The sequence below is a fragment of the Lathamus discolor genome, chromosome 6 (assembly GCF_037157495.1).
Source record: "Lathamus discolor isolate bLatDis1 chromosome 6, bLatDis1.hap1, whole genome shotgun sequence".
NCBI classification, from domain to species: domain Eukaryota; kingdom Metazoa; phylum Chordata; class Aves; order Psittaciformes; family Psittacidae; genus Lathamus; species Lathamus discolor.
The window spans coordinates 67,489,971-67,510,434 of NC_088889.1; the positions used below are offsets into that span (position 1 = coordinate 67,489,971).

A 20,464-nucleotide genomic window follows, 5' to 3' on the forward strand; every position below is an offset into this window, starting at 1 on the left:
TACACTTGCGTTATTAGAAATAATATAGACAAATAGCATCCAGGTAAAACTCTGCCTTCGGTAACTTTTGGTCAAGAATGTGGACATTCTATGAATTCTCCCTTTCACTGGAACCCCAGCCTCAGCTGAATATGGCAAGGGCTTTCTCTAAGGGGAGCTCAAAGACAGAAATGAAGACAGACTAAGAAGCTACTAGCATTGTCTGGTAACTATATAACCAAGTGCAATGTCTTTTAGGAAATTATGAAAATAATTATTAGCAATTGCAAGGCTATAAAAGCAAGACCAGAAGCCAATGAAGAAATATCACTGAAGCAAGCAATAAAATATGCCAGTTATATTGTGTTAATTTTTAACAACCTAATTATGATTTTTGCATGTATGTGCGTGTATTTCTTATATTGCCTATGCAGCTCTGATGTTTTGCTGTTGTTTGAACATTTTTTTTTTTTGCTTTTATCAGGCCAGCCTCCAAAATCTGTGACATTCGTTCATCCTTCACTTGAAGTTAGAATCATTAATACTTTTTAATACATATTACTTAAATAAAACTGTTGTGTGTCATTTGACTCTATTTAAAATTGTAAAATCCTGGCTTAAATTCAGAGAGTTGTACAAATGTGAACTGGTATTATTTTCTCAGGGTTTACACAGACAAACATTTACACTGGCAAAATTCATTATCTCTTGTTATAATACTAGTTTTCCCTATTTTCCAGTAGCAAAATACTGCTAGATTCAGTGAAAGGTAATTCCAGCAGGCATTTCATGTTGGAACTATTCCATGTCTTGTGTGGCCCCATGACACTGATTTTCTAAGAGAGACAAGACTATCCTTGGTAACTCCTGTTAAACAGTAGCCTCTGTGGATACCACCGTGCTTGGCTTTGGGCCCCCTGACATGATGTGTGTGATGTCAGAGTGAATATAATGAGATATTCATAATGAGAATTTGAATATAGGTATTAAAATTAATTTAAGTACTTACCATCAAATCTTTCCTATACTACTTTAGCTCCCACAAAATTGTTCTCATTTATTCTACAAGAATTCTCTACAAGATGTCATTTTTATATTGACTCCAGATAAGTAAGTTAACCTCCATGATTGCCTCTTAAAAGACTTCCACCTACATGATATAAAATTCAGGCCTGAAGACATTAAGATTTTGAACATAGTTATTACATTAATGATAAAAGGTATTTCCACCCACTGCTAGCACAGAAGTTGAAGCTGATGAAACAGGAATAAAAGAGGTTGTGTGACAAAACCATAATCCTTCCTTAAATTTTCTCTAGAGCTATAATCTCCCTTTACACAGTAATCCGATAAAAGGGTCAGGTGACCTAATAATACAAAACAAATAAAAACGCACTTACCCCAAATCGCCATGAAAATAGCAAAGAAGACAGTTCCTCCGTTATCGAATAAATGTGTAACCTGAATAGAAAATAAATACATCAGGAATAAATATTACTGCCACTTTACCTTTTGCCCCAGTGAATCACAAAGCATATAACCAGTCACAGAAACTAAAAGTGAGGCATTCTAACCAGAAGTCCTACTTGGATGTTTCTTCTTCCAAGATTTGTCTCACTCTTTCTTTCAGTATAACTGGAACTCTGGTTTTCCAGACTGTCACTTTATGCATCTTCAGTCTATGTGTTTCAGAGGCACTAAGAGCTTCTCTGTTCATGTCCAGAAAAGCTAAAAATTCCTCCAAAGTTCTTCTCACACGCTGGCTCAAATTTAACGTCAACGTATCCTATTTTAAGTTTTTTCTAAGCATAAATAACTTCCATCTTTTCTCTTGTCTTCCTCTATATATTACTTAATGTCTCTCTTGATTCTCCTCATGAATGCTATCCCTTTTCTTGGAGTTATCTCTTATCTTACTCTTTGTTATAAAATTTTTCAGGCAGAACAGGTATTCTTCTGCAAAGTCCAAGGCTGACTGATAGAAAATAAGTGATAATTAGTTTCTGCATGCCTGTAGATCATTCTAAGAGTGGGTTAATATGATGTCTCACTTGTTATGAAAACATCACAATTTATCTTACAGAACTCCACGATTTCTAATATTCAAGCCATAATATGAAACAGTATTCGGGAAGCTGAAATGAAAACTGATGTACTCCCAATAGAGTTAAGGTTGACAATTTCAAGCAATGTAATTTATCCAGGAATAAAGGGCCTACATTTTGTCTAATGGAGGGTGGCTTAACATGCTGCTGAGCATTAGTAAGCAAAACAGAGGGCTCAAATTCCTATTACAACAAAAAGCGGAAATCATTGTAAAATAATAGAGCAAACCAACTTATCATCAACAAGCATATGTTAGAAAGAGGATCTGAAGAGAGAGAAAAAAGAAATGAGAAAGTGCTGTAAATGGCTTTGATATGAACTGTCCTAAGGCATCCAGGAAATTTCTACTCTTTGAAATAAGAGAATGTCTCAAAATAGAATATTCTTGAAAAGATTTCACTGTCATTGATGTTGACTTTGTTGCTAATTTAAGGACCAATTTTTAAGCTTTTATCATGAAAAGAAACTTGTCCTTTTTGCCAGTGGAAGGGTGTAAATAACCAGATTCAGTTTTGCTTTCCTGTGACCTTCTCTTACATCTGAAGTTACTCTGGGCAGCAGGAATGTTCTGCACATGAGGTGTGCCGGGATGCTGGGGATGACAGCCTGCCTCGAGCAGTTTACCTAACCTGCTTCTGTGAGAGCTGCCTGCTGCAAGGGGAATTCATCCTGTTGACAGGTTTTCATTCTTCTAGAAAAAGCTGGCATCACTTCTGCCTCACAAATTAAGAAAACTAACACAGGAAAGCAGAAAAACTTAATAGAAACAGTGTTGCTTGCCTCTATTTTCTGTCTTACTGAGTAAAATAATTATAATATTATGAGAATTTCTTAAAAACCACACATATTTTGTCTTTATGTAATTTCTTACCTTTTTTTTTTTTTTTTTTTAAGGTTCTGAAATGATAATTGACTATCTGGTATAGAATATCAATAAATCTAGTATGTTCCCTGCATGAATCATACAGCGGGATCAACTGCACACATAAATACGTCTTTTGCTTTGTTTTAATTTTGCTTCCGTAAAGGAAAACACAAACATAATGGGTATGAGACTGTGAATAATAGGTATGAAAGGTGAACAGCAGCAGTACAATAAAGCTGAAGAACACTGATTTTGGATATTCTGCTCAGTAAAGACTGCATCTTTCCAAGAGAAACAGAAAATGAACCAAACAAACCTAACCCAGAAGAATTAATGTTACTAAAAGTAGAAGATATGTATCTGGCTCCTAATCTAGAGTTGCCTTTACAAAAAGTACTTGGTGAAAGTCAGCACCACACTCAGCATTGAGATTTGACTGTTACAGGCTAAAAGCGTAGTGTAAAGCTGTGTTGACCAAAGGCCTCTAAGAAGTAGTGAGATACTGTAGGACTCAGGTGCTAGTCCATCAGCATACCTGGCTGATATTGTCATCGTGATACAAGACTTCAGGCACTTCAAATCCACACTGAATCAACACCCTGCCCCGCAGCTGAGGGCAAGGTCTGCTGGGTGCAGTGCCAGCCCCAAGAGCCCCAGTACACCACACCAATCACCCACGGATCAAAGAGTCCATTGAATATGAATGAGAATGACAGCCCAGGCATTCAGCAATTCAGACTGCAACTCAGGCATTACCTGCCTTTCCCTTCAATTATGAACTTCATTTCAGTGTGGCATTTTTAATTGAAATGGCATACATAAGGAAAGGCTGAAAGAAATGGGCGGTGACATGAAGGAATAAGGCGTCTTTTGTATTTTGTTTCCAGCGTTACAAAAACCTGGCAGAAAAAATATTTGAAGTATATGACTTCTCCGGCTTTCATTTGTTCTGTCTGAAGTGCTCTTCTGTAAAGGGAAACTTGGCAGATAGTTAAGAAATTTAAGAAAGCAACCCTGACAGCAATTTTAATAATATGAAACACAAGCACAAAGCCTTATATAATGAGACAGGCCCCACAACATAAGCAGGTTTAAGGAGATGAACTTCACTTACAGGAACTCCCTTTTCCTATTTAACTCAATGCTTTTGTATTTGCATACAATAAGCTACTTGAATGAATAAGGATTAAGACACTTACTGCAGAATAAGGGTGTCAGTAGCCTGGAATGAATCAGGAATAGCTCCCCTGGCATACCAGCTCTTTGATTGTATGGAAGGAACACAGAGAAATATGTTCCCACAACAACAAAACAAAACAAAACAAAACAAAACAAAACAAAAAACAAAACAAAACAGAGGGAAAGGCCAACAAACTCCATCTCAGGAAAAGAAAACAAGCAGGAAATGACACCTTCTTTTCCTAGAGAGCAGATATGATTCCTTAGTTTTAAATACATTAGTTCCACTTATATTACTAACAGTGTTTCAGAACATACAAAGTACCATTTGATTTGAAATCAGATTGCAGTTTTCTAACATTACAGACTGTTCGCATTCACTAATTCGGGTGCAAACACAGGGGAAGTGCTGACACATATTTTGGGTATTAGCTGCTCAACTTAAGCAACACGGTGGCAGCCATCAGGATCACAACCCTGCTGGTGACCAGACATTTCCTATGAAGAAGGTAACAAGCGAAGCTGCAGTGAGCTCTTCTTTAAAGAAAACACAGTGAGTGAAGGCATTACACTTATAAACTTAGAGCTATAAAAAGCCTTGCTGAACCTTTTATTTTTTCCTTTCTCTTTGCCATTTGAGTAGCCAGATGGTAATCCTATTCAACAGACAAATCCTGAAAAGAGACAATTTGTGGTGGTTGTATGTGTTCCAATCTATCTAAGTTTGACCAGTTTTTCAGGGCAAAAACACTGGCAGGAAAAGTACGAAGCTGACATGGTTTTCCATAATCTTTGCAGACCTCAGAGAAGAGTGCATGCAAAGATGGAATATGAGTGGTTATTGCTTGTCTTCCCTGGTATTCATCTGAGATTCATTCAAGGGGACTGGTTTACATGAGCCGGTAGTGTGCACTCGCAGCCCAGAAAGCCAACCATATCCTGGGCTGCATCAAAAGGAGCGTGACCAGCAGGTCGAAGGAGGTGATCCTGCCCCTCTACTCTGCTCTTGTGAGACCTCACCTGGAGTATTGTGTGCAGTTCTGGTATCCTCAACATAACAAGGACATGGAACTGCTGGAACAAGTCCAGAGGAGGGCCACAAGGATGATCAGGGGACTGGAGCACCTCCTGTATGAAGACAGGCTGAGGAAGTTGGGGCTGTTCAGCCTGAAGAAGAGAAGGCTGCATGGGGACCTAATAGCAGCCTTCCAGTATCTGAAGGGGGCCTATAGGGATGCTGGGGAGGGACTCTTCATCAGGGACTGTAGTGACAGGACAAGGGGTAACGGGTTAAAACTTAAACAGGGGAAGTTTAGATTGGATATAAAGGAGGAAATTCTTTCCTGTTAGGGTGGTGAGACACTGGAATCGGTTGCCCAGGGAGGTTGTGAGTGCTCCATCCCTGGCGGTGTTCAAGGCCAGGCTAGATGAAGACTTGTGTGGGATGGCTTAGTGTGAGGTGTCCCTGCCCATGGCAGGGGGGTTGGAACTAGATGATCTTGAGGTCCTTTCCAGCCCTAACTATTCTATGAAAATACACTGAAGTATGGATGGACTGCTAAATTTTTTCTGCTGCAATGAATTATTCACAATATGACATTAAATGTGAAATCTGCATGATTGAAGCACATGATGTCATCATAAATATAATTAAACAAAAAAGCCCTGCTTCTAACTGGGGATGGTAAAATAGCAGGAGCTGAAGTTAGAGGGATGCCACATGTATTAATTTCCCATTGAACTGCAGTGGACTGCTGAAAAGGCACTTATCTTCTAAAAAAAAAGCATTTCTGTGATGAGTTGTAGGGAACGCATAATGTTATTTCAATTAAGAAAGCTCTTACCTCCAGTACACATCTTAAAATAAAAAAGAAATTAGTAAAAAATAGTCACAAAAATATTTATGGAACCATTTTCTGCATTAGAGAACTTAAAAAACAGTTTTGCCTTAAATATATAAATTTTTCAATGTTATTTACTGCTGCTGTTGCAAATAAAGTTTTTATTACTTCATTCTGGTGTTACAAAAACCTAAATTTGTAAAATCTAAATAGAAATAATTTTTAATAAATGTCATATGTTCTTCAGATTTTCTTTAACAGACAGATGTGAAATTTGAGTTTTATTCAACACTGGTCCTACTATATGGAATTTTGAAATCTAACACAAAATTGATTTTCTTTTTCACACTGCTGCAGTGTTGCAATGACATGTCCAGCAATAAATACATTTTACAAATGCAGGCTTCTCAGCAAAATTTATCTTATGGGCTAAAGAATTCCAAGAAAAATGCCAAAGCTGCTACTTCTGCATTATAAACATACCACACATAAAATATATTGCTCACTCGAAAACACTGCACATACACTTGGGATTACTTAAATTTGAAAGGTAACTTCTTGTAGCAAAATATGTAGTTGTGTAAATCTTTGCATTAGTTTGACAGGGTAAAGCACATCACAGGCACATTATGCTAGAGCATTCGTCATAGGAGCAGAAATTCAACTAGTAAGTAAGCAAGGGAAACAGTAAGAAGTTAATTATAGAGCAAAGTAGGAAAAACCTTCCAAAAAAAGTTATTACTCAGGGGACTTTATGAGTTGATGAAAATAAAGATTTAGGAAGGAAATGGTCACAGAAAATAGAACAAGTTCTAGTATAATCTTGGATCATTTCAGAGCATTCCCTTATTAGAAACGTGAATGACAAAGGCTGAAAAAGCCCTCTGTAGAGAAACGTGTTGCAGGAATCTTTGCAGAAACAAGGGCAGGCATTACACAAAGAGGATCTTTAGACAACAAATACCTTGACGGCAGTAAGACAACAATTACCTTGGCATATATGCAGCTTTCATTGAGTTTTTGTAGTGTGCAATTGCGTTCACACATAGGGCACATGATGGTCTCATTTGCCTCGCAGATCTCTTTGCTTGAGTATGAGACAGGAAAATAAAGGTTATAAAAAAGCTTTTAGCATCTTCAGATTTTCTGAGGTTATGTTGTTTGTGGTCTCTATTTGTTAACACAAATTCGCCTACCCTACAAAACTGGCTCAATAAAATAAATTAAATGTTTGGCATCTAAGCAATGCAGAAGGTACCAAACATTAAGAGGACATCACTGGTCTAACTACACTGATTTCATCAACTTATCCCAGTTTACAGCAGCTGAAGGTCTGTTCCACAGAATGATCACATGCACACATAGATCACCACTTACATGTCAAAACAAAGGAATTTCTGGCAGTCATATTTGAAGTCTTTGCATTCTTATTTCCTACATAACTTATGTATAGAGCTAAAGAAAAAGCCCCACACTTTGATATACTATTTTAGGGGAAAATACCTTCAAGCCACATGCTGATGTTTAAAGATCCTAAGATTTATGAAGTCACTGTCTTCACTGGGACTGTTCACATTTAAAAGTTAGTACATAATTGTCTTGACAAAGGCAAAACAGTATTAACAGAAGTGCAAAAATGAATTTTAAGGTGAATTCTAGCTGCAGTGAATGAGCTTCCCAAAGATCCTCAGCAATTGCCTTTCCCTATCCTTTCACAATGAAATGATGCCTGAAATGATCCTATGACACACTAAGAAAATAGCAGTATGAAAAACATGCCAGGAAATCCCTATTAATTTGTTTTAATAAGCATATTGCTTTCACTTTCCTACTCATGAAACCCAATTCTACAGTTCTAACACTGTATGGAAGACCATACTTATTTCCAAATAAGTGCATCCATTAAATCCTGCCTGACATAACAGTAAATATAGATGCCACTTCTGTAATCTTCAGCCATGCTTCACATACCATCAGAATCACTAAGTCACTGAAACCCTACAACATAACATGGACCTGACAAAGAAATTGTCCTCAGTAATCCTTAAGCAAGAATGAGCAAAGCCAATCATTTCAATGCTACAGAGTAAAAGAAATCTTGGTGTGTCACATCAGAGAATTTTCTTGCTTGCATTTTCATTCAAATGATTAAGCACAGAATATTTCAACAATATGTTATAATGGTTTGGCAGTAATGCAAACTGTTGTCAAATATAAGGCCAAATAGCACTTTGCATTTAAATTCAGCATTGTAAATATTAGATTTTCTGTATTATATATCTTCAGTTAAAATCTTGATTTGTTTTTAATATGATATTAAGTTTCACAGAATTATACTGACAGCGTAAGTCACATGCTTTGGCTCTACTTTGCAAAGGGAGTAACATTTGTTATGCAAGTGCTTGTGGCAGGTGCTATGTTAACCGTTACTGCAACTCAAATCTTCAGTGTAACAGAGCTGAATAAGCTTCTTTGTACTGTCTCCACTCTTGAGTGTACTATCTGCAATCTGACTACAGCACATGGTGCAAAGACACCTCAAGGTATGCTGTGCTCATGCCTGGCCTTTGTGTTTGACTGACTGCAAAAGGATGACTCACAGCAGTGATAATTAATGATATGCATAACCCATCAAAACCAAACTCTTTAAAACCCATCAGATTAACTTTCTATAGACTAACACCCCATCTCCGGAAGTGTTCAAGGCCAGGCTGGATGTGGCTTTGAACAACCTGGTCTAGAGTGTCCCTGCCCCTGGAACTAGATGATCTTTAGGCCCTTTCCAACCCAAACCATTATAGGCTTGTATGCAATAGCTTGACATCTAACTTGAGAATAAAGATAGGTCATATATATGGCACATAATTTGTTGAAAGAAAAGCAGCCTAATGAAGGGATGGTTATAGGGCTATTAAAGTCCTTCCATTTGCTGACCACCTTACATTTCCCACAGTTTAGCTCAGGGAGGTCAAAAGGATCAAAATATATTTAAAAGTGTATAAAACAAGAAATACGAATTCATGTTACTTATTTTTGTTTCTGCATATCTGAGCCTTATGAATATCATCCAAACACTTTGGAATTTATTACAGGGTTTCTTCAAGACAGATTTTCTGGATTTTCTCTAGGTTACCTTCATCTCACAACTGAATCCTGCAATGAGCTGCTGATGCTATAACCTCATTACCCTGGGGGACCTGGCAACCAGAGTACTACCACACTTTATTGCAAGACCATGCAACAAAAAGAATGTCTTCCATTTCAACATGCTTTCAGTAACTCTGCTCATTTCATTCTGTGACAGGAAAGAAAAATGTCCCTGTGTGGAATGGAGAGACTTTTCTTTTCTAAACATGGGACATGCATGTCTATTTTCTTATAATAGTGTCTAGTCCCTGGTATCACAGTATGCATGCAGGGTTTCTGTCTCCTCATCTTATTTAACTTCCCTCTCCCTGTACAATACATGAGAAAACATTGAATGATGTCATCAGATCTGAAAGTTCATTGTTTCTCTGAAACTGTAACTGAGGAAAGCAGAGAAACTATGAGAAGGAAGAAAGGGCAGTGTGATAGGGGCACCTGCCGCGGTAAAGAAGGAAGGGTACCAACAAAAGGGAGTAAATATAAATCTGAACGCACACAAGTCCGTGGGACCTGATGGAATACATCCGTGGGTCCTGAAGGAGTTGGCGAATGAAGTTGCTAAGCCACTGGCCATCATATTTGCAAAATCATGGCAGTCAGGTGAAGTTCCCGACGACTGGAAAAAGGGAAATATAACCCCCATTTTCAAGAAGGGGAAAATGGAAGACCCGGGGAATTACAGAGCAGTCAGTCTCACCTCTGTGCCTGGTAAAATCTTGGAGCACATTCTCCTGGATGGCATGCTAAGGCACATGAAAAACAACAAGGTGCTTGGTGACAGCCAGCATGGCTTCACTAAGGGGAAATCCTGCCTGACCAATTTGGTGGCCTTCTATGATGGGGCTACAGAATTGATGGATAAGGGTAAAGCAGTTGATGTCATCTACCTGGACTTGTGCAAAGCGTTTGACACTGTCCCACACAACATCCTTGTCTCTAAATTGGAGAGATACCAATTTGATAGATGGACCACTCAGTGGATAAAGAACTGGCTGGACGGCCGCACACAAAGAGTTGTGGTCAATGGCTCAATGTCCAGCTGGAGACCGGTAACGAGTGGTGTCCCTCAGGGATTGGTGTTGGGACCGGTCTTGTTTAACATCTTCGTCGCTGACATGGACAGTGGGATTGAGTGTGCCCTCAGCAAGTTTGCCGATGACACCAAGCTGTGTGGTCCGGTTGACATGCTGGAGGGAAGGGATGCCATCCAGAGGGACCCTGACACGCTTGTAAGGTGGGCTGATGCCAACCTTATGAAGTTTAACCACGACAAGTGCAAGGTCCTGCACTGGGTTGGAGCAATCCCAGGCACGGCTACAGATTGGGCAAAGAAGAGATTCAGAGCAGCCCTGCAGAGAAGGACTTGGGGGTGCTGGTCGATGAGAAAATGAACATGAGCCAGCTTCAGTGTGCACTCACAGCCCAGAAAGCCAACCGTATCCTGGGCTGCATCAAAAGGAGCGTGACCAGCAGGTTGAAGGAGGTGATCCTGCCCCTCTACTCTGCTCTTGTGAGACCTCACCTGGAGTATTGTGTGCAGTTCTGGTGTCCTCAACATAACAAGGACATGGAACTGCTGGAACAAGTCCAGAGGAGGGCCGCAAGGATGATCAGGGGACTGGAGCACCTCCTGTATGAAGACAGGCTGAGGAAGTTGGGGCTGTTCAGCCTGGAGAAGAGAAGGCTTCAACAACAGGGAGGTTGTGAGTGCTCCATCCCTGGCGGTGTTCAAGGCCAGGCTAGATGAAGCCTTGTGTGGGATGGTTTAGTGTGAGGTGTCCCTGCCTATGGCAGGGGGTTGGAACTAGATGATCTTGAGGTCCTTTCCAACCCTAACTATTCTATGATTCTATGATTTCCAACTTGCCTGTGGCACACACAGATGAACTATGTAGAGTAGGTTTCCTTTACATAGTGGGCAAGGACTGACAGCTCTGTGCTAGGGGGCTGAGATGCAGTCTTGGCACAGGCTGATTATATGTGTGTGTACATATATATCTATATAGATACATACATATATAGATAGATAAAGAAAAATATATTCAAATGTATATAAAAAGAGCCACCTGGTATCATGACAGACCCCAAGCATGCAGCAGAGGCAAGCAAGTCATAAACCAAGACAAACTAGTGACATCATTCTGCATAGCCCTTGAATTATTGCTGCACAAAACCTCCAGCTGGCATTGTAAGCAACATCTGGTTCTACAGCAATGTGTGCTTGTGTATTTGCTTATTCCTTCTCTGCTGAAATTGCTGGACCACAGTGGAGAAAGAATGAAACAATGGTTTTCTACCTGCAGCCACCTGGGGGGTGGGGCGGGTCAGGGCAGCTCCCTGCGTCTAAGATACGGAGGGATATTGCTAAGGAAAGCATGCTTCTGCTAAACTGATTTTATCAGTCACCAAGTTCAAGTTTTGTGGTACACAAGACAGATGAAAAATAGGTATTTTAGACAGAAATTAGTGTATTGTACATCAACGCTTCCTAATATCCCCTGATTTCTAATAACAGGTGTTAACAGTATGAAACCTGTTTCACATGAAATAGCGTTACACTGAGTAATACTGAAATCTGGGGCAACGTGGCAGTTATGACACTGCCATAATGCCTTGGCACTAGGTTTAAATTCCAAATTGCCACTGGGTTTCCTGTGCCTAGATTTTGTTAGCATAACATACCCATCTCCTCCTGATGGCTGCTGCGTACTGCATTTGCATACTGCAGGAGCTGCAGTGCTCAAAATCAAATGATAGATTTTAAAACTGTTAGAGATGTTTATCTAGCAGTTTTCTTTAAATGACTGCAGAAACACCAGATAAATAATCTCACAGTCTCAGAATATGTCAAGAATAAGAACATTTAGGTTGTACAGTGTGTCTGCCTGCTAATAGATGACTCCTGTCTGCTCTAAGTAGGAGGTTCCTTGTTGAACCCTTGTTAACACCTTCCAGGCTAAGTAGGCAAAGATGGCAAGGAGCAGCATCTGTTATCACTGGCCTTTAGAACGAACTGCCTACATACACAAGGTGATACAGAAAAACATCTACACACATTTTATCAGGCAAGTTATAATCAGCTTCAGTTTGTAAAGCTCTGTTCTCAAATTCACATCTCACAGCAGGTCTTACTAGCTTAATTTAGCATTGCACTGATGTGACAATACTGTGTCGTGACTAACCACAGATTCACACCATCAAAGTCAGAGAGGACCTTCTACCCAGAATTAACACATCCAGATTACAGATGTGAGGCTGACACAGAAAACACAGCTAGGGCTTCTGCATTAACCCACCCTCTGTCAGCATTCTGAAATGAACACTGGCTAATGTTAGTTATAATAAACGTAGAAATATTCTCCTCCCCTTGCAGGCATCTAGAACTTACATGGTGGATCACCTAACTTTCAGGCTTTTGCTTCTGAAACGGAGTCCAGAGTCCTGGATGGGCACCTCGGTGGTCTGTATAGCACAGCACGACACTGAGGAACCTCAGGATGGGACCCAACATAACCAACCTCCACAGGGAGCCAACTAAAATCTGCTGCCACTCAGCAGCAGCCAAGGGCAAAAACTCAGTACAGGGAAACATGAAAGCTACCTTACCACTGAGCTCCTGTCATTTATACCCTGCACCATTCAGCAAGCAAGATAACTGTATCTTTCCTGTTTAAAAGAATTAAGCAGGAGTCTTCTCAGGAGAAGCATGTGATATAAGCACAGAATAGCTATACAGCTCCAAAACAATAGTTCTTAGAAAGTTTGTTCTTCCTCTTGGGGGGAGCCAAGCCTAAGCATCCAAACTGCTTGAAGCAACAGCTGCAACTGTAAATCACTGATACTCTTGTGTCTGATGACATCTAATGGAAAACTTTGTAATGACGGTGTAACCTCTGAAATAGTTCCTAAAAATACAGCCAGGTATTAACTCAAGCATCCTCATTGCCGTATCTAAATTGACATAAATCTCTCTTAGAGCAAAATCACAACAGTGGGAAACATGGAAAACTCAGTTCATTTCATAAGGTTGTAATCTCCCTGAAGCTGCGTCTCCTGACTGCAGTTTATACTGTAAAGAGGGAGTGTGTCTGACCATCCATATGTTCAACCATTTCATTCACTGACTAGAATGACAACCACTTCAGTACTACAACATTAAAGTTCGTACTTGCCATTTTTCCTTACGGGCAGAATAGGAATCACTGCAGATGCAGTGGTAAGAACACTTTTAAATGGCACACATACGAAACTTGTATGCAAACCAGATATACAAAGTGGATACACTTGCCTGAAGAACCCAGAGCTCTATTTGGTTATTTTTACATGACTACCATATCTGGAAAACATTTAAAAATATAATGATCGAAGTTGTGCCTGATGTTCTTAATTTTCAGCAGGCTGGTATGTGTTATGAAATAGAATTTTACCTTACTTGGCTGGAATCCATTGTAAATAGTCCATAGAGGAAAACAAAGAGCCCAACCAGGGCAGCAGGAATAAGCATTCCAGTATACCATCCCAGCCAGGCAAAATAGAGTCCAATTTTTTCACCAAAATATCGCCTACATGAAAAGGAAACACACAGATTACTTGAAGTTAAAACTTACAATGACTGCTGTCCACTCTACAGTAGCAGAATGATTCTAACGAGGAACAAACAACACAAGTTTATGGTAAAATTTTTGTCAGTTTACCAGAATGTTCTATTTCAGGCCAGCATTACATTCTAGTGACACTAATTGCAGACTTACCAAAACATGTGTTTTATAAAAGATACAAGTGGTCTGTAATTTTCACGTCCTTGCAATGACCAAGTAGATGTAGTAGTTTCAACATTATTAAATGTAGGACATTTCACTTGCACACACAGAGACAGTTAGACAGATATACGCATACACACACAAATTTTTTGGAAGGGATAGAGTAAGTAGGTATGACCTAAGTATTCCATTATAAAAAGTATTTATGATAGAGAATCATGTAATATGACATATTTCACACTACAACTAGAGAAAACAATGGACTGAAAAAACAACTTGAAGATTGAGCTTTAATTCTTCAAAACTTGGATATTGTTGCATTAAGAGATGAAGTAGCAGTGACCAGAAAGTCAGTCAAGGATGGTACTATTTGATCAGCACAGAATTGTGCCATGGCACAGGCTTAGCTCCACAGCCTTCAGTGGAACAATGATTGGTTAGGACTGTCAGATCAGGAATAAATCTGACAGCAGGGGAAAATGAATTATTGGTATTCAGTGTCAAAGATGAGGAAAGTATGAAATCCAAATATCACAATTATTTAACCTCAGTTATATATATTTCTCTGTTTTACATGTGGTAATCCATGACATTAATTAGAAGATACATCTACAAAAGTTTATTTAAACCCCACAAAAACATAACAAGTAGGTTGTGTTTTCAAGCCACCTGATCTGGTAACTCACTGTTCATGTGGCTAGGCATCTTTCCTCTCCAAGGTGCTCTCTGTCTCTGATCAGCAGACAATATTTTGTCTGGCTTGTATTTTAAGTTTCATGTTGAGAATTATCAAGCAGCTGGACCTACGTGCCTTTTATGCAGCCTTATTTGAAATTAAAAGTTACAGGAAAGTACAAGGAGTTTAGCAGTACCATTACCACATTGTTACCAGGTTGTATCACAGAAGCAAGCTATTCTTCCAAGTACTAATACCTGATTAAATCAAGAGGTTGGTATTTGTACCACATTCCCCACCGTGCCCAGCGCTCATATAAGAGATGCCTGTGATTCTGAGCTCCATGTGTTTTGATGGGATGTCTGCTCTTGTGGCTTCCCTGAAAAACACACAGAAATAAAGTACATTACTAGGGACTATGGAATATACCTAAATGTCTTCAGGGTTTTTTTTTTAGCATAATATTAAATGTTTTTAATAAATAGGTCTCTTATTAAGGACATCTCTAGGACATGTCACCTGGAAGTAACAGGCCTGACAGAAAAGACATGGTTACATATGCTTCTGAAATGGTCAGTTTCTCAAAGCATTTATGATAGAGCCGTAGTAATAGAAGGCTATAAAGACCTATTAAACTCTTTATATGGCTTCAAGCACAGTGTTTCTATTTTGCTAATCCATGATTCTTTGCATGCTTTCACCTATTTCTATTTGTCTAAATTTTTCATGGGATATATGCAGTATTTTTTTTTTCTCTCTTACAGAATTTCAGAAAATTCTATTATGTCAACTCACTTCTCCTCTCCTTGGCATTTTCTATTTATTTAACTCCTGTTTAGCAGTATAGATAAACATGCCTTTCTGTGGCACACATTTTCTAAGACAATGGAAAAAACTGAACTGGCATTGTTCTGGAGCTATGTAGGACTCTCAGAAGCATCAGAAGTAAAACCCAGGATGGTCTGACCCAAAAGGAGTCCTTCCAGGCCAAGCCCAACATTTACAGACTCACCAACAGCCTGAAAGAATAGACTCATGCTCAGCAGTTGAGAGGTAAACACAGGTTTGCTAGAACAACCTAAGCAGGATCTCTTGGATTTGTAATTTTCCTCCAATTCTGAAACAGGACAACCCCTTGAAGTTTAACTTTTTACCCCCTAAAGACCTCAGAACTCTGTCATGGTAAAGAAAATCTATCCTCCAATAACTGCAAGTGAGCCGAATAGTTTATTTGGGAGGGAGCAGTGTTCCCCAGAGCAGTACTTCAGAGTAAGCAGTCAGATAGACCCTTGGAGATCCATGTAATGAAGCCACTTAGATTTTTACAATTTACTTGAAATTTCAAGCATTCCCCATTGAAAGTACACTATTTACTTGTTGTAATCTGCTAACCCTCTGGTTTAAAAATGAGTTAAAACCAAAGCTAAACATCGCCAGGAGTCCAATTCTACACATTTCTCACTACAGTTTGTAAAGACACGCACCAAAAATATCAACACAGAGTGTGACCATTGCAACACCTAGGAACACTCAGAAACAGATCATCAACTTATGCTCATAGTCACCTACCTAGAAATAGAACACCAACTGATTTTCACAGACACCTGTATGAACGACTGCAAAGTGTAAAGCAGTATTTTAAAATCTTTCCCCTTCCCCTGCTCCTTTCAGCACTATTTATGCCTAACAGAGTTCAAGTCTAAGCATTCCCACCGGGACTGAATTTTCATTCTTACTTCCTTGTGTGATGAAAGAAAAAATAAAAATAAAATTGAAAGTGCTCCAACCACTAGCCCTTAGCACCAGTCAAGCACAAATTAAGCTAGGAGTGGCTTAAAAATACGACTTCATTAACCTTAGCTGGAATTTTGAAACAGTAGCCATACAAAGGAACATATATGTAAAATGGATATGATAGCACAGTTTTGACAGCCAGAGAAAGCTTCACAGGTTTTTCTGGTATTACAGACAGCTTTTCCCTGAAGTCAGTAATGCACAGCTGAAGCATTAACAATGATGTTCAATTATTTATCTAAAATACTCCTCCTCTGTATCCCCAGTATTTAATTATTAATGCTATATAAAAAAATTACTCTCAGCAATTTGTAAAGCACAGGTCAGTTCTTTGAAACACAAGACCAAGCCACAATATTCAGGCTGAGAAATCCCAGAGTTCACAGGGTAACCTGCAGTTACCATGTTACTGATCGGTATTTAAAATGCCTGAAGATGTGTGGCTTCCTTCTTTCTTTTCAATACACGAAGACTGTGTGAAAACCCGCTGAAATCAAACACAGGTTTTTCGTTTACTTCATGGGTTTACAGTCTTTAGTAGACTTTAACCTACTGAAAAAGATACTACCAAGTAGAAGCTATCCGAAACTACTGAGAAGACACAAAATGGGAAATAATTAACCAGTCTCCCTAACTGTGATGAAGTGCACAAGCTATTAGAAAACCAGAACATTTTGTAGGTGGCAGGCAAAAATAATTTAATACAATTAAATGCAGCAATTTGGAACAACTGATATTCTCATTAAGAACTCCACAGGCAATGTCTAATTCATACAAAAAAAAAAGAAGTATAATCTATTTCAGCAAGAAAATATTCCAGGAAGTTATTCTAATACATTGTATAAGAAGAATTTTAAAAGCAAGTATTAAAATAAGAGCTATGAATAAAAAGAGTTGCAACAGATTATGCAGTGACATCAAACATTTGCATGACAAAATTAAAGATATGAAACTGCCAGTGCAAGTTTTAATCTAAATAGAGATACAAAATTAACCAGGTTACCTCATGGGGTGGAAATGCTGCTTCATATGTTCCATTATTTAATAGCCTATTTATACCTAAAAAGAAAAAAAGCATTAGTTTCTATGTCATTTTTTCATATACAATTTCAAGCAGTGTAAATTTCCAAGTTAGATATTGAGAATGTAACTTAATACTAGATGCTTAGGATGCTGCCAAACATGTCAATAATCAATAATCCCACCAACTGTTTATGCAGATCTTGCTGATGCTCCAAGATTTCTGGCTCTACCAAACCACAAGAGCTTTCTGAAGGCCAGTATCTGCAACTTTTCTCTCAGGGTCGCATGCTTGTGCCGGATCAAATGTGAGAAGGCAGTTATATTCAGGTTGCATTCATCAGAGCATATGATATGGATTTTATGGGTGACATACACAGAGAATGGTATGGGACAGACAACCCTTGAGGCAGCAAACCGCCTGCAGGGTTAAAAGCTAACCTGTTATTTTTAAGTAGACAGCTGAAGAACTTTGTATCAGAGCAGTGCTCTGCATCATACTGGCTACAGCATTCTGGATCAGTTCCTACAACCAGATTTGTTGTACTATCAAAGAACATTATAAAAAATAAATAATACACAACCGTGAATAATGGTAATAAAAAGATCTGGTAACTTGCAAAGCATGTCTTGTAGCCAAGAGATTCCCCAGAAATTAGTACTTATGACATTTCAGATTTGTCCATTCAAACACACAAATCATGCAAAACTAATCTCATACTAAAATTGGCTTTCATCAGCTTGAAAGGTGTTATATTTGACCCTTGATTTCTATGGCTTTCTTGCTACTGCTTTTCTTCAGAAACTCAAGCAACAGCTTTCTATAATTTCTATCACCTTCAAAAATACAGGGTTTTAGTATGTCTCTATTTAATTCTTAAATTAAGTCCTGAAAAGAAAATAGCAAATCACATATACATCCCCTGTTCATTGTAAATGAAAATGAACTTCCAAAAAATAATACTGTTGATGGTTGATATAAATTAATTTAGTCTTCAGATCAGCTGTCTCTGAGCTACGCGGAGACCTCAAATAAGTTAATTATAGCTTACATTAACTGTGCTGGATTGGAACTGCTTGGTAGTATCAGAACTAGTAGGATCAGACCTTGAAAATATGCGACAGGTTTCTGAGGTATATCTTGTCTTTATTGAGGCTCTTAATTATGTAAAGTTATCAACATCTCTCCAATTTATTTTGAAGTATGAGTAATTAGGTGAAAAAATATTGTCAATTTTCACTGAGTTATTCAAGAAAACAACTGATGTGACATTCCTTCAACTCTGTTACTCAGTGAATAAAAAGATTTTAATGAGTACCAAAATCAACTGATTTGACTCTATACTTTTTGAGGCAAGTAAAGATAATTTTTTTATAGCTTCAGGTTAGCAAGAAAGTACAGCAGTCTCACCCATTTTGGATTTTCCGTCTTCATACTTAGTTCTCTGTAGCATGTGATGCACAATTCTACTTCTTGTGGAATTGCTGAAGAAGCTGTCTTTGTTGTTTATCGTGAAACTGTTTAAATAATGAATGGCTTTTAACATTCAAAACAATGCACAGGTATTGAAACATAGCTGCTCAAGTGTTTTCTTCTTACAGTGATTTATTTGATCTCTACCCTCCTTGGTTACTGCACAAGACCACAGAATCACAGACTGGTGTAGGTTGGAAGGGACCATAAAGTTCCAAAGCCTCTGCCATGATACAAGATTTTACATCCTTAGAGCATCTTCTCAGGTCCATTAAATTTATTAATTAAATTTATTTATTAAATTTCTGTTCTGGATATAATTGTTTTAAACAAAGATCTCCAGAAGCAGAGGCTGTTCTCCAAGTTACTTACGAATTGGCAGATGTCTGCGTCATGGTACTACTGGAACTATGATTCAGGAAAAAACCAATAAAATACCTCCATGCACTGGACACCTGAGTAGCAGCTCCAAACCACTTCCCCTTAAAGAGTCCCAGGTTGGAGTCAAATAAAGGACCCTTTCCCAGATGACTCTGGATTCTGGATGCCAGAAATCTGACATGCAGGAGCTTTTGCCTGTGCAGTTGTGCCAAACGTGACACTATTACGATTGATAACATCAGCTGAGCTGGTTGAGATATACCACCAGAATAAGGTGACTGATCTAATGCAATATAGTCAATTACTGAACAAAAATGAGATTATAATGCAATTACTGTCTTTGCAGGGAAAAGACAGTTCACTACCATATAGCTTCTTTACTGAGAATAAAATATTCCTCTTTAGTCTAATTTACACTTCTGCTTTTAATGAACTTTTCTCTCAAAAAAGAATTATCAGAAAATACTTTAAAAATGAAGACACAGCCAGAATTTTAACATCTAACTTTTTGGGTCCTGAAAAAAATTTATGGCACAGTTTATAACTACATCACTATCCACATGCTGATCTGAACACATACAGTTCTTATTTGTTGTATATATATTAATACTTCCAGATACAAAAGCCTTTTTAAAAAGCAGATCTGAGAGAAAAAATCGTTCATGGTTTTAGCTTGCCTTGGGGTGTTCCCAATTTCAACAGCTCTCGGGTTTTGCCTATGTAAAATATGTAATTAAGCAAAGCAAATTTGAGCAAATATTTGCATTTTGTCATGTAACGGAAAGAAAAACTAAACCAAGAAGGTAGGATTCATTTTTCAGTCAAATTTCTGTCTATACCTCTGAGTGACTAAACAGCAAGTAACATCAAACATCAAGTGACATCAAAAAGCAAGTAAGAGAGAGTAGATTTTTGGCTTCAAGAGAAAACCCACAAAAAACATCTAATATGATAGTGGGTGTTTGCCAGTGACCATCTGTTAATAGCTGCGTCTACGGCACTCGCTTAGATGAAGTGAGAAAATAAAAAATCCTTATAGTCTCTGGCACTGCCTTGCCAGTTCCGGCACTTACTGGTGTATGCGTGCACGGCTAAAAGGGGCCGTGTAGCAATCTGTTTCTTCCAGATCAGGTAGGGCCTCCTTATCGAGCTTCATTGGATTTCTGGGCAACCAACTTTTCAGCTCTCTCATGTTCCTCTGCAAACTGAGACAAAAAGAAAGCAAGATTTACACACTCTCAC

At 38.5% G+C, this 20,464-nt stretch overlaps 1 protein-coding gene across 2 annotated transcripts in view; it reads right to left on the bottom strand.

The window, feature by feature from the left end:
• The window catches only part of ANO3 (anoctamin 3), a 200,765-nt gene that overhangs the window by 26,948 nt on the left and 153,353 nt on the right, over nucleotides 1-20,464 (bottom strand). For both annotated transcript variants that reach the window (XM_065683383.1, XM_065683384.1), the window contains 7 exons: nucleotides 20,296-20,427; nucleotides 18,779-18,885; nucleotides 17,351-17,406; nucleotides 14,811-14,932; nucleotides 13,545-13,679; nucleotides 6,961-7,057; nucleotides 1,380-1,440 (listed from right to left, as the gene is read on the bottom strand). In XM_065683383.1, coding sequence (XP_065539455.1) covers nucleotides 1,380-1,440; nucleotides 6,961-7,057; nucleotides 13,545-13,679; nucleotides 14,811-14,932; nucleotides 17,351-17,406; nucleotides 18,779-18,885; nucleotides 20,296-20,427 — 710 coding nt within the window. The remainder of the gene's footprint in view (nucleotides 1-1,379; nucleotides 1,441-6,960; nucleotides 7,058-13,544; nucleotides 13,680-14,810; nucleotides 14,933-17,350; nucleotides 17,407-18,778; nucleotides 18,886-20,295; nucleotides 20,428-20,464) is intronic.